General features: G+C 35.8%; 1 protein-coding gene across 2 annotated transcripts in view; it reads right to left on the reverse strand.

The window, feature by feature from the left end:
• Positions 1-15,382, reverse strand: part of LOC100882940 (uncharacterized) — an 82,856-nt gene that overhangs the window by 31,283 nt on the left and 36,191 nt on the right. For both annotated transcript variants that reach the window (XM_012288200.2, XM_012288206.2), the window contains exons 3-4: positions 13,817-13,952; positions 3,160-3,293 (exon numbers count right to left, since the gene is read on the reverse strand). In XM_012288200.2, coding sequence (XP_012143590.2) covers positions 3,160-3,293; positions 13,817-13,952 — 270 coding nt within the window. The remainder of the gene's footprint in view (positions 1-3,159; positions 3,294-13,816; positions 13,953-15,382) is intronic.

The raw sequence follows: 15,382 nt of genomic DNA on the forward strand, positions 1-15,382 counted from the left end.
ATATGTTTATACATATGTTCATATATTCATGTATAAACATATGTTCATACATGTGTTCATATATTTATGTATAAACATATGTTCATACATATGTTCATATATTTATGTATACACACATGTTTATACATATGTTCATATAATTACAACATAATGTATTTTTAACACATAATGTATGTAAAAAAATATTTCTATTATTTATCTGAGGAAAGTAATAAATGACCCTTAACGATGATAAATTTTAGTCCATATAAAAAGATCGCTCATCAACGTCCCAGATAATTTTCTTAGCGTCGATTATTCATCCGCGATATCTCGATAAGCAAAAATATTCGCCCGATATTGAAACCGGGAAAATGAAAGCATAATGAATTGAACTCGATGAAATTGTACGCGAGCAACTTGAACGTGAACAAACGAAAACGCGTTAACCTATTTTCCGCCATAATTCAAGCCCCTTCTAACGCGTGTATTGGAATCTCCGGTTCAATTCCGTTCTACATAGTCGGTCGAAAATAAAGAAAACGAAGCGTTGCATGCAATAAAGCACCTCAGGTATCCGTCTGTTAATTCAATCTCCTAAATTCGATCCGGCTCGGAACAACATAAACAAAACACCGTGCCGGACAAATCGAATATCCGGATGGCTAGACGGGATACAAGAAAACGCGTTAAGCCGTCCGACTCTATATAATTCAGCCCTGTTTCGCTCGCCGACGCTACACCGCGTCTACAGTTTCTATATTCAATCTCTTAACTCGATTTCATTCGACACCCGCTGGTAAAACGAAGCGGAAAGGCAGTGTTCGCGGGTTTCGCATAATGAATCCTCCTCCACCCTCTTCAACATCGCAACAAGGCATACCTGAAAACGAGCAACAACCGCGATTCTCGAAAGCTCGATCCTCGAAATCTCAAACACGATTCCCTAATTGTTCCGAGCTGTGTAGCAGACGCTTTACACCACCGCCATCGCCACCATTCAACACGCTACCCCACCTGAGGGGGACGCTACCGTGTTTCCAACGCAAAAAGCCTGTATTAACTGGTTTACGGGCTACAACTTGGGAATGGGATCAAGTTTCGAATTTCATATATTTCACTAGGCAACCCAATCTGACCTCCCTAGGGCAAATGATTTGCAACGGGTAATTTCACGATTTTGGGGTGGGAAATATTGAGGATAGACTGGTATTTTTGAGAACACTAAATTTTTAGGAATTTCGAAATTATAAACATTTATGGAATTTTTAAGAGTTTTGTGAATTTGTCAAATTTATGAATTTGTAAAATTTGTGAATTTCTGAACTTGTAAAATTTTATAAATTACAGACTATAATTTTGACCTCTGGGAATTTTGAAATTTTTTAAATTTATGGAATTTTTAAAAATTTTGTGAATTTGTCAAATTTATGAATTTGTAAAATTTGTGAATTTGTGAACTTGTTAAATTTTATAAATTACAGATTAAAATTTTGAGCTCTGGGAATTTAAAAATTATAAAAATACATGGAAATTTTAAAAATTTTGTGAAATTGTAAAATTTACGAATTTGTAAAATTTGTGAATTTGTAAAATTTTATAAATAACAAACTAAAATATCGAGCAGTGTGAATTTCGAAATTATAAAAATTCACAGAATTGTTAAAAATTTATGGAATTTGTAAAAATTTGTGAATTTGTAAAATTTGTAAACTTGTAAAATTTGAGAATTTTAAAAAATTTGTGAATCAGTAAAATTTTGTGAATTCCAAACTAAACTTTCGAGTTCTATTAATTATAAATTACGACAAGCGATAAGTAAAGAAAAATGACGAGTTAGATAAATTACGTAAACTATAACTAATTATAAATGATGACAAAGCAAGATGAAGTATGATGAAGCATGAAGTATGATCAAATACGTTAAACTATGATGAATTATAGTAAGCTATGATGAATTGTGACAAATTATAATAAATCTACATAATATATATAGTAATAAATGTAGATATATGATACGTTATGACAAATTGTGATAAATCAATCATGACATAAATCATGATAAATTATGATAAAATGTAATAACTGGAAACTTATGATAAATTGTGAACTTTAGGGGAGGTGTTTGAGATTCGGGGATCTTTTTAGGATCCAGGTGTAAACTGATGAATTCCTTCCAGACGGGGTTGGTACAGAAATTCATAATTTTGCATATTTAGAAATATAAAGAGAATTTTAAAACTTACAAATTTCCTCCAAAATTTGAAAGTTTAAAAAATTCATAAACTATAAAGGAAATTATGAATTTAAGTGCGGGTTGGAAATTTAGAAATTTCGGAATTCGAAACGTTCACCCTTTTAAGACTTTCGAGACTCGAGACTTGAAATTTCTCTTGGATCTCATAAATAATTCAGATCGGTTCAATATACATATTTTAATTTTTCTACTAGTTAAAATAAATGAAAAGTATATTTGTCACTCTCGTTGCAATTTTAGAACCCCCAACTTAATCAAAGGATGAGTATACACAAAAATTAAAATATTCGAAACCCTAAAATTTCCACACCCTTGAAAATTGAAAAGCTATCTAATTTACATATGATCGTCTTGCTTAGGTTAGGTTAGGTTGCTCCCGTTGCATTTTAAACACCTCCTCTTGATTGAACCCCCAACTTAATCAGAAGATGAGTATACTCAAAAATTAAAAAAAATTCGAAAGCTTAAAATTTCCTCACTCTTGAAAATTAAAAAGCTATCGAATTTACATATGATCGTCTTGGTGAGGTTAGGTTGCTCCCGTTACAATTTAAGCACCCCCTCTTGAACCCGCAACTTAATCAAAGAATAAGTATACTCGAAAATTAAAATATTCGAAACCCTAAAATTTCCACACCCTTAAAACTTAAAAAGCCATCGAATTTACATGTGACGGTCTTGGTTAGCTTAGGTTGCTCCCGTTGCAATTTAAGCACCCCCTCTTGAACCCCCAACTTAATCAAAGAATAAGTATACACAAAAATTAAAATATTCGAAACCCTAAAATTTCCACACCCTTAAAACTTAAAAAGCCATCGAATTTACATGTGATGATCTTGGTTACCCTCGTAAACCCCTCCGTACTTACGTACAGTCGGTCAACAAGTAATGGGAAGATCCTCGGTTAATAAGCAAAATCGTACTTGTTGGTCGTTGATGTACCAGGTGAGATTGGCCGCCGGTTTGCTCCGTCCCGATGTGCAGTTCAGACGTAGCATATCGTCGATCCGGTATTTCCTCCTTAACCCGTGTATCGACGGCCCTTGAGAGGGTAATTCTGCGGAACAAGAGACGTCAGGTACACACGCGAACGGAAATATGCGAAGCATGTTCGAAACGCCGCCTTTGACGTTCGAACGATCTGTGCGCTAGCTATGCGGTGTACACGTGCGTGTACGTGTGTGTTTGTTCGCGATATTCGGGGGGATGAAAGTTTTCAAGATTCCCGGATGCACAGGCGTATACCGATACTCGCTCGCTGATGAAAAATTCTTCTTTTATGCCTGGCAATTCGCGCTCGCCCACCCCCTCCAGCGTTTCGATACCGGAATAATGCATTCGTAAGAGAGACGCCGATCCCTCTGTCAGCCCCTCTGAAAAATAGTTTCGCCGGGGTGTTCTCGTGCAGCGAGACGCGTTTGATGTTTCAGAGGGCGCGACAATCCGCCAACATTTTACGGGACAACCGCGGAATTACTAAAAAAGATACGGGATAACGAAAAGTTTTGCGTTAATGCGCTACCACCGGCAAGATAAGGAATACGGCTAAATAACAGACCTCTCCGTTTTCCATTTCGCTTCTTTTGTGTCCCTTACACTGCTCGAGAGACTATCCACTCATTGTTCCTTTGACGTGTGCTCGAGTTTCGAGAGGCTACCAGACAAATTTTAGTTACCACCATAGTTCCTTCGTTGAGACAAAGAAAACGAGTAAGCAGAGGATTTCAATGTTTTCTACAGATTCCACGGAAAGAATTGATGTGCTTCCATTGTAAACTTAAGGACATTCTTTGTGATTGCTAGCTTGCGATGTTCTTTTTAATTTATTGTTAGCTTGCTCTCGTTATATTGCCATCATTATTTTCATAAATTACCCTTGCAATATTAAGTTTTATAATTTTTATAGACGTTGCAACGTTGCACTCTGCACTCTCGTTATATTGCCATCATTCGTTATTTTCATAAATTATAATAATCTTTGCAATATTAAATTTTATATTTTTTATAGACGTCGCAACTTTGCACTCTGCACTCTCGTTATATCGCCATTTTCATTCGTTACTTTCATAAATAATAATAACCCTTGCAATATTAAGTTTTATATTTTTTATAGAAGTTGCAACTTTCGTATTGAGCATATGAGTGACATGTGTACAGTCGTTCGTTATATCGCCGTGCAGTCGTGATTGTTACTCATTGTCACGCATATGTGCATCGCAGATTGTACCGTCATGTGTCGTATGTGTTGTATTGTCACGAGCCGTATCGTCGGAATATTGTCATGTGTCGTATCGTCACGTTTTGTATTCTTATTGTATCGTCACGTTCTGTAACGTCACGTATAGTATTGTCACGTATTGCATCGTTACGCGTAGTATCGCCATGCGTAGTATTGTCACGTGTAGTAATGTCACGCACTGTATTCTCATGCGTGATATTGTTACATATGGTGTCATTACGCGTAGTAATATTACATGTAGTATATATTGTCATGCGTGGTATCGTCACGCGTGGTATCGTCACATATGGTATTACCATGCGCCGTATTGTCGTATGTGGTATCGTCACATATGGTATTACTATACGTCGAATTGTCATACGTGGTATCGTCACGCGTGGTATAGTCACGCGTGGTATCGTCTTGCGTGGTATAGTCACGCGTAGTATCGTCACACGTGGTATCGTTCACATATGGTATTATCATGCGTGGTATCGGCACATATGGTACCACCACGCGTGGTATCGTCACGCGTGGTATAGTCACGCGTGGTATCGTCTTGCGTGGTATAGTCACGCGTAGTATCGTCACACGTGGTATCGTTCACATATGGTATTATCATGCGTGGTATCGGCACATATGGTACCACCACGCGTGGTATCGTCTTGCATGGTATAGTCACGCGTAGTATCGTCACACGTGGTATCGTTCACATATGGTATTATCATGCGTGGTATCGGCACATATGGTATTATCATGCGTGGTATCGGCACATATGGTACCACCATGCGTGGTATAATCACGCGTGGTATCGTCACGCGTGGTATAGTCACGCGTAGTATCGTCACACGTGGTATCGTTCACATATGGTATTATCATGCGTGGTATCGGCACATATGGTATTATCATGCGTGGTATCGGCACATATGGTATTATCATGCGTGGTATCGGCACATATGGTACCATCATGCGTGGTATAATCACGCGTGGTATCGTCACGCGTGGTATAGTCACGCGTGGTATCGTCACGCGTGGTATTGTCACGCGCGGTATAGTCACGCGTAGTATCGTCATACGTGGTATCGTTCACATATGGTAATATCATGCGTAGTATCGGCACATATGATACCATCACGCGTGGTATCGTCATGCGTGGTATCGGCACATATGATACCACCACGCGTGGTATCATCATGCGTGGTATCAGCACATATGATACCACCACGCGTGGTATCGTCATGCGTGGTATCGGCACATATGATACCATCACGCGTGGTATCATTATGCGTGGTACCGTCACGCGTGGTATCGTCATGCGAGGTATCGGCATGCGTGATATCATCACACATGATGCCATCACGCGTGGTATCGTCATGCGTAGTATTCTCACGCGCTATAATACAGCGGCTATATCGTCACATCTACACAATTCCATTTCCCTACTACTATATCATAAATATTAAAATTTAGTATCTAAATTTTTCAATCACCAATTTGCCCAACCCACCTTTCCATCACCACCAAAGAATTTAATATCTTCCAAAATTTTCCCCGCAACTTTCCCAAGGATCTGAACCGACAAAGAAAAAAGAAAAGAAAAGGGTAGATTATTGACGGTACGCGTAGACTCGTGTCCTTTCGATGTTTCCTTGGCAAAGGTGTTCGGAATATAAATATTTAAAGCGTTTCCATACGAAAAATTCTTCCGCAAAAGTTTCATATTGCTACCCCACGGGAATTTTCTCGTACGAGCTCTTGGAAACGAAGGACCGAAGAAAGTTTCGTCTCGCGGACCAACAAATTCTGATTCTTTTGAACGTATTCAAGCGTGAAACGCGATACGACCGAGAGAATTAGAGACAAACTCTTTTTCTTAACAGTTCGCGGCTCTGGTTTGCAAATATTTGCTTGCTATACACTGTTCCAGTATTTCTTCATAAGTTGGTACATTGATGCTTATTTTATGCAATTGTTTCGAGTTATGGTTCAATCGAAAGTGTCAAAAAGAAAATCAATGTAAAATCACGTGTATATTATACACGTAACACGTACGAAATTATGTATATTTTTTTATTATACAATTTCATTTATGATATTTAAAAATATTCCGCATGAATGGGTACCAGAATGCACAGTTCAAAATATCAAATGCATAGTTTGCGAGGTATTTTAAATTGAAAAAACGCGAGATATTTCTTGGAAAACTTTTGGAACTAGTCCGCTCAATGGTTTTCGAGGTGTTCAATCAAACGGTCGTTTCGACAACAATTTTGGAAGCTGTATTCGCCTCTTCAATATCGATATTTCTTGTTAAAAACAGAGCGTGTGTCAAATATTTTTTCGAATTCTGGATTATCCTATGCTACATTGAAACTGGCGTGTGTCAACTGTGTCTCTTGATTTATCGAAACTTTTGAGGATTCGGTTTATTCCTCACTTTTGAAACAGAAAAGATTGCAGAAAGAATCTTTTATAGATTTTTGGGGTTGGGGAATTTAGGATGTGGGAGTGGGTATTTGAGATTTTGGGGACTTGAAAATTTGGGGATTTGGAAATTTAGGAATTTTCAAATTTCCTCTATAGACCCCAAATTCCCTAGATTCCAAAATTCCAAAGACCCCATATTCCCTAGATTCCACAATTCCAAAGAGCCCAAATTCCCTAGATCCCAACATTCCAAATAGCTCAAATTCTCTAGATTCCACAATTCCAAAGTGCCCAAATTCCCTAGATTCCAAAATTCCAAAGACCCCATATTCCCTAGATCCCAAATTCTCAAATTCCCGAATTCCCTAGATCCCAAATTCTCAAATTCCCGAATTCCCTAAATCCCCAATTCTCAAATTCCCGAATTCCCTAAATCCCGAATTCCCTAGATCCCAAATTCTGGAATTCCCGAATTCCCTAGATCCCGAATTCTCAAATTCCCGAATTCCCTAAATCCCGAATTCTCGAATTCCCGAATTCCCTAGATCCCAAATTCTCAAATTCCCGAATTCCCTAGATCCCAAATTTTCAAATTCCCGAATTCCCTAGATCCCAAATTCTTTAGCTCCCAAATTCCCTAGATCCCAAATTCTTTAGCCCCCAAATTCTGAAATTCCCAAATTTCCAAGTCTCCACATTCCCTAGACCCAAATTTCCAAGTCCCCGAATTCCCTAGTTCCGAAATTTCCTATACCCCAAATTCCCTAGTCCTCAAATTCAGAAAAAGCGGAGTTTGATATTTCTATTGTGCCGAATCACATAATTAAAGGAGATTATTTCTACAATGCGAATTTGCAAAGCTTCCAATTTAAAAAAGTTCTTAGAAAATAAATGAGAAGTTGCCCATCTCTGTTTTTATCTGAACTCGATTCGCAACAATAAAATCCTTTTTATCCTCTTACATCCTCGAACAATTTTAATAATTGTAACGCAGGAAAATTTAATAAGATTTATACCGCTTTAAAAGAGAACGGTTGATTTGCAGAATATATTTTTTATTCAGTCGCATAAATAAATAAATCACGTCCGACGTTCTATCGTGGAAATTCGGTATCTGATATTTAACAAGCTAATGTTTGATGAAACATATCTCGTGTTCCTCTGAATAAATAAATCTGAGAGTCTATAAATACGCTATAGATTCGCGCGGAAACAGATTCATCGATTTTACAGCAAAATGGAGTTTAGATATGGCGCAGCGGCGGCCATCGATCGTAAATTCGAGACCCGTCCCTTAATGAATCGAAAACAGATTACTTTACGAAAATTCAATAATTCCTGCACAAAGCTTCTCGTAAAGCTGGAATGTTCTGCTCCTTATTATACGGCCAGAATGTTGCGGTTCATTAGCCATGTTCTCGTCTAAATAATCACTTTTGTGCACCGTAATAGTTTGTACCGTTTCAGCCTCCCTCTATTAACCTTTCAATTATCTTTTCTAATTTTCGTGCAATCTTTTGAAAATCTTTTACAGAAAAAAAATCATGAAATTTTAATCGATACTAAATATAATATCTTCACTATTGGAGCAGTATGTACTATATATAATATATATATAAATAAAACAGTCTACTGGAAAATGTCCTAAGTAGCGATGGCTTTAAACGAACATTAAAATATAATTCTAACGAAACAATTTTTTCTATTCGTTTATCTTTAGCATAGCAAAAAATCATTAAATCCAAATCAGTACTAGGTATGATATGTTTAGTTGTAGAACACTATACAATATATAATATATATATAAATAAAGCAGTCTAATTGAAAATGTCCTAAGTAGCGATGGCTTTAAACGAACATTAAAATATAATTCTAACGAAACAATTTTTTCTATTCGTTAATCTTTAGCATAGCAAAAAATCATTAAATTCAAATTAGTACTAGACATGATATATTTATACAATATATAATATATATATAAATAAAGCAGTCCAATTGAAAATGTCCTAAATAGCGATGGCTCTAAACGATGATTAAAATATAATTCTAACGAAACCATTTTTTCTATTCGTTAATCTTTAGCATAGCAAAAAATCATTAAATTCAAATCAGTACTAGACATGATATATTTAGTTGTAGAACACTCTACAATATATAATATATATATAAATAAAGCAGTCTAATTGAAAATGTGCTAAGTAGCGATGGCTTTAAACGAACATTAAAATATAATTCTAACGAAACAATTTTTTCTATTCGTTTATCTTTAGCATAGCAAAAAATCATTAAATCCAAATCAGTACTAGGTATGATATATTTAGTTGTAGAGCAGTACACAATATATAATATATATATAAGTAAAGCAGTCTAATTGAAAATGTCATAAGTAGCGATGGCTTTAAACGATCATTAAAATACAATTCTAACGAAACAAATTGTACTACTCGTTAATCTTCAGCACAGAAAAAAATCAGTACTAGATATGATATATTTAGTTGTAGAGCAGTATATAATATATAATATATATAAATAAAGCAGTCCAATTGAAAATGTCCTAAGTAGCGATGGCTTTAAACGATCATTAAAATACAATTCTAACGAAACAAATTGTACTACTCGTTAATCTTTAGCACAGAAAAAAATCAGTACTAGATATGATATATTTAGTTGTAGAGCAGTATGCAATATATAATATATATAAATGAAACAGTCTAGACAAAAATGTGTTAACGAGTGATGGCTTTAAACGATCATTAAAATATACCTCTAATGAAACAAATTGTGCTATTCGTTAAACTAGCAATTTTTGTTTGGGTTCAAAAATAGAGGGAAATCTTTATTAACTCATTTCAATTGTCCTGTATTATTATCTCGAGAGTTAGATAATTGAACGGGGAAAAAATTTGTCGCGACACTTTATAAATTTTGTTTAATCTACGCGAAATATAGAGACGAGGAATTTAACGGCCCCATAAAGTGCTCATTAAAGCATTATTCTAGCCGAACAAACGGCAATTACCCGAGAATGGATACTGCAAAATGGCTATACCCAGTCTTTTTGCTCGACGTCTATTCTGTATATAACAATGAGAAAGACCCTCTTACAAATTTACAATCCATACCGTTATTCTAGTTGCATTAAAAACATATTATGCTTGAATTCCCTTTTATTCTAAACGTCGCTTCGGTTGATATTTTAATCGCGTCTTTTGGCAAAGTTGCAGATCCGACAAAAGGTACAATTTCAAATTCTAATGATCTATTATTCTCGGAGATTTCGTTGCTTGAACGCTTACTGCGTAAACAAACGGCAGTTACGTTAATTGGGTTACAATAAAATGGTAATTAAATTACCTTCGACGATCGCTTTAATTGTATTCGATGTATAATGCAATCCCCTTTCTATTATTCTTCAAGTACGGCAACCGCGAACCTGTTTACTCGTATGACAAACACATTTTTTAACGAGGAAAATATTGTTAATATTCTGCTATTTTTTTCGTTATATTTTATTATTAATATTCTGATATTTTTTTGTTATTAATATTCTGCCATTTTTTTTTTGTTATATTTTATTATTAATATTCTGCTATTTTTTTTTTGTTATATTTAATTATTAATATTCTGCAATTTTTTTTGTTATATTTTGTTATTAATACTCTGCTACATTTTTTTGTTATATTTTATTATTAATATTCTGGTATCTTTTTTTTTGTTATATTTTATTATTAGTATTCTGCTATTTTTTTTTTATACATTTTATTTTTAATACTCTGCTAGTTTTTTGTTATATTTTATTATTAATATTCTGCTATTTTTTTTTGTTACATTTTATTATTAATATTCTGCCATTTTTTTTGTTATATTTTGTTATTAATATTCTCCTATTTTTTTTTTTTTTTGTTATATTTTATTATTAATATTCTGCTATCTTTTTTTCGTTATATTTTATTATTAATACTTTCCTATTTTTTTGTTACATTTTATTGTTAATATTCTCTTATTCTTCTTGTTATATTTTATTATTAATATTCTGCAATTTTTTTGTTACATTTTTATTGATCAATATGAAAATGATACTAAATATTGCTTTTAATTTAAACATGTAATATTTTGTTAAAAAATATTGTTCATCAAAGAAAACTTATGCATTCAACAAGCACTTTACGTCACAAAATTGATCGCGTAGGTAATTCGTTAATCTATGATGATATAAACGCGTGACACAATGTAAAGTGAATTATCTAGAATTTCTGTAAATTCATGATTTTGTCATCCGATGTTTTATTCAAACAAATGGTAATCGAATGTATATAGAACCGATAGAATAATATTATAATTTAACTAGCCTTTTGATTATCCCGTGTTTAACATGCGCATAAACAGATGGCCTCAAATTTGACACGTTACACGGTGTACACCGAAATTCAAATTCTCATTGTTCGACGCTGCGCAATTCATTCAAATGGTAATTACGCGAAAGTGGACATTTCGCTCTAACAAACTCCATTTCTCCATACTTTATTTATGGGATACGCTATCGATAACTGATCGCGATGAAATACGGCTATATTCTATCTATAATTGCTTCAATTTAAATCTCTATTTCGTTGATCAACAGAGTACGTATCAATTTTACTTCGCAATTTTTATCAATTTTTGTTATTAAGAATGTCAGACACAATTAGGTATTCATCTTTCATCTGTCATGTTTGTTCCATAAAACATTTATCTTTTATCTATTAGCTTTTACTTATCTTTCATCCGCCATCTTTTATGGTTTTCCCATCACTTTTATATCATTGATCAAGAACGATGAAAATAATTTTGTACTTAATATATTTTACTGTGTTATTAACATACTGTTATGTTACTGTATTAATGTTTTATTTATGAAGTTTAAAAATAGTCTGACTCATCAAACATAACGATGGAACCAACCTAACCTAACTATGACATAACCTCACCATTAATCAAACCTTAACTGACCTTAACCTTTCAATGCAGCACATAAACCCAAAAAGATAAACATAACAAATATAACAGAAATATAAATGAAATAGAAATAACAACTATAAACAAACAGAAATAACAGCTATAACAGAACTATAAACAAGCAGAAATATCATTAAAATGACTACACACGAAAATAATTAATTTCGTACAAATCAAACAAGGTACACCTAACCTAACAATCCTTCCATTATCCAGCGCGACAAAATTACCGGTTACGCAATAAATTAATAAATTCCCAAGTATCTAAAAGAATATTTCGCCTAATGACCCAGGTAATTTATCATCCAGGGACGTAAAAAAGGAGAAATCTACTTTATGATCGCGTGGCCGCTCCATCTTGCCGGTGGTCTAAAAAGGCAAACGAATTATCCGAAATAAAATGTCGAGAGTTCGATCGGGATAAAAATGGAGCAAAAGGTGGAAACCCTGTGCTCCTAAGACACCTAATTCCGGTTCATTCCGCCGCGTATACCCGCAGTATTATCTTCGGCTCGGTCCACAGCGATTCGCCTAAGCTCTTAAGTCCACCGAGCCGGCGGCTGGCATTAATTCGCAGTTCGAAAACGCCTGCAAGCTAACACTGTCGGCCGACTGCTGCGTGACATTCAGCCTCCTCTACAGTGCAGAAGATTGCCTCTGAAAGCTAACAAGAGACTATGCCACTTCTGACACGCGTGTGTGTGTGTTTGTAGATAGTAGATGATCGATTGTCATAGGTGCTGGGAGGTTGGAGATATTTTGGGGAAACACTGTGTTGTTCGCTGAGAAATTTTTGAATTTATCATATTTATGAAATGAGAACATGTTGAGTAGTTGAGGAAGGATAGACTTGAGGATGGTGAAGTTTGCCTGTAGAGAATTTGGATATCTGAGAACTTTTGATCATCTGAGCTTGAAGCTCTAGTTTCAAGAAGTGGTATAGAAACTACTTTTAAGCAATCATACATGTATACATATGTGTACATCCATACATGTATTCATATGTAGAATCTTTAGGTTCAAGGTTCAACAGCAACAACGTTGTTCAATGGTCAAAAGCTGTCTTCTCAATATAATATCCAAAGTCATATTCAAGTCATAATATCCAACATGTGTACATGTATACATGTGCACATATGTAGAATCTTTAGGTTCAAGGTTCAACAGCAACAACGTTGTTCAATGGACAAAATCTGTCTCTTAAATATAATATCCAAAGTCATATTCAAGTCATACAATATTCAACATGTGTACATGTATACATGTACACATATGTAGAATCTTTAGTTTCAAGGTTCAACAGCAACAACGTTGTTCAATGGTCAAAATCTGTCTCTTAAATATAATATCCAAAGTCATATTCAAGTCATACAATATTCAACATGTGTACATGTATACATGTACACATATGTAGAATCTTTAGGTTCAAGGTTCAACAGCAACAACGTTGTTCAATGGTCAAAATCTGTCTCTTAAATATAATATTCAAAGTCATATTCAAGTCATATTATCCAACATGTATACATCTATACATGTACACATATGTAGAATCTTTAGGTTCAAGGTTCAACAGCAACAACGTTGTTCAATGGTCAAAAGCTGTCTCTTAAATATAATATTCAAAGTCATATTCAAGTCATATTATCCAACATGTGTACATCTATACATGTACACGTATGTAGAATCTCTAGTTTCAAGGTTCAACAGCAACAACGTTGTTCAATGGTCAAAAGCTGTCATTTCAATATAACATCCAAAGTCATATCCAAGTCACGTAATATCCAAATTATCTGCTCTTATGCAAACCAACAAACAGCCATAATACCATGTCTGAATGTAACTAGCCAACTCGGATTACTGACGTTGCACCATTTAGGTGCAACTCCCATGATCCAAGGAGGTTGTGTATGACTCGAGGATAAATAATGAGGGTTTCTTACCGACAACATACATGGTGGCGTCAACAATGGCCGTGTGGAAGGAAGGCGCATCCGCGGACACCTCGCAGCTGTACAATCCAGCTGCATCCAGCTCCAGGTTCATCAGCTTCACCTGGGTCGCGTTGCTCTCGGCTTTCTGCAACAGAGAACCGTATACAAGTCGTCCTTCATCTTCCTCGATGAATCTACCAGGGATTTATCACCGGGCACGGATTGGCATGCACGGAATAAAAAAAAACTACAAAAAAAAGGAACAACGGACGACCGCAAGCATCGATCAATCGACCGGAAGACAAAGGACGGGTCGCATTGTTTCGTCGGCATGCAAACGAACGTCGAAACAAGAAGAACCTAACGCTGGACCAACGATGAGTACCTCCTTCTTCGTGATATCGATTGCTCGTGGCATCGGGTGTCACTCTCGGCTGCGAACGCTGGCCAACCTGGCAAGCGAACGTAGCTGCACCAGTTTGCCGCCCTTTTGCCGCAGTTTGCGAATGACATTAACCCTTTCGGTTCGCAGTACGATTCGGGGATGATAGATTTGTTAATACGCGTATTTTTCGGGGTAGTAGACGGGTTGTTGGCGAGGGGAATGAAAGATGCGGTCAGGGACCTCGTGGGGGTGTTTGGTAGAAGTGTAGTAGAGTAGGCAAAATTTAGAAATTTTTGAATGTAGGGATTTGGGGATTTGGGGATTTTGGGGATTTGGGGATTTGGGGATTTGAAGATTTGGGGATTTGGAAATTTGGAGATTTGAGGATTTGGGGATTTGGGAATTTGGGGATTTGGGGATTTGGGGATTTGGGGATTTGGGGATTTGGGGATTTGGGGATTTGGGGATTTGGGGATTTGAAGATTTGGGGATTTGGGAATTTGGGGATTTGAGGATTTGGGGATTTGGGAATTTAGGGATTTGAGGATTTGGGGATTTGGGGATTTGGGGATTTGGGGATTTGAAGATTTGGGAATTTGGGAATTTGGGAATTTGGGGATTTGGGAATTTGGGAATTTGGGGATTTGAGGATTTGGGAATTTGGGGATTTGAGGATTTGGGGATTTGGGGATTTGGTGACTTTGGGATTTTGGGATTTTGGTACTTAGAACTTTGGAATTTTGGGGCTTGGATTTTGGGATTTTCAAGATTAGACATGGAGGTTTGGGGAATTAGGGATGCTACGAAATAGCTTGGGACCTAGGGATTTTCAGGATACGGAGATTTTGGGCCTAGGGATTTTCAAACCATGGAACTTTGGGCTCTAGGAACTTTTAGACTATGGCCCTAGGGACCATATTGTAAAATTTGAAATTTTTTTATTTCTGGAATTTTGATACTTTGTGACTTCACGAGTGTGGAACCTGACATAGATCTATGGAAAATCTATCTTCTCTGTAGATCGCATCTGCGGAGAACTTAGATTCTACATGAAACCCAAGGGAAGTATTATATGGAAACTACGGCGAACTTGAGAAATGTTGGCTGGAAACCTATGGTTTGTCCACGCAAACTAGTAAGACGTTACTAGAAATCTGATAGACTTCCAGCAAATCTAGTAGAAATCTGAC

Source organism: Megachile rotundata, chromosome 2, assembly GCF_050947335.1.
Source record: "Megachile rotundata isolate GNS110a chromosome 2, iyMegRotu1, whole genome shotgun sequence".
In the NCBI taxonomy this organism is placed as follows: Eukaryota; Metazoa; Arthropoda; class Insecta; order Hymenoptera; family Megachilidae; genus Megachile; species Megachile rotundata.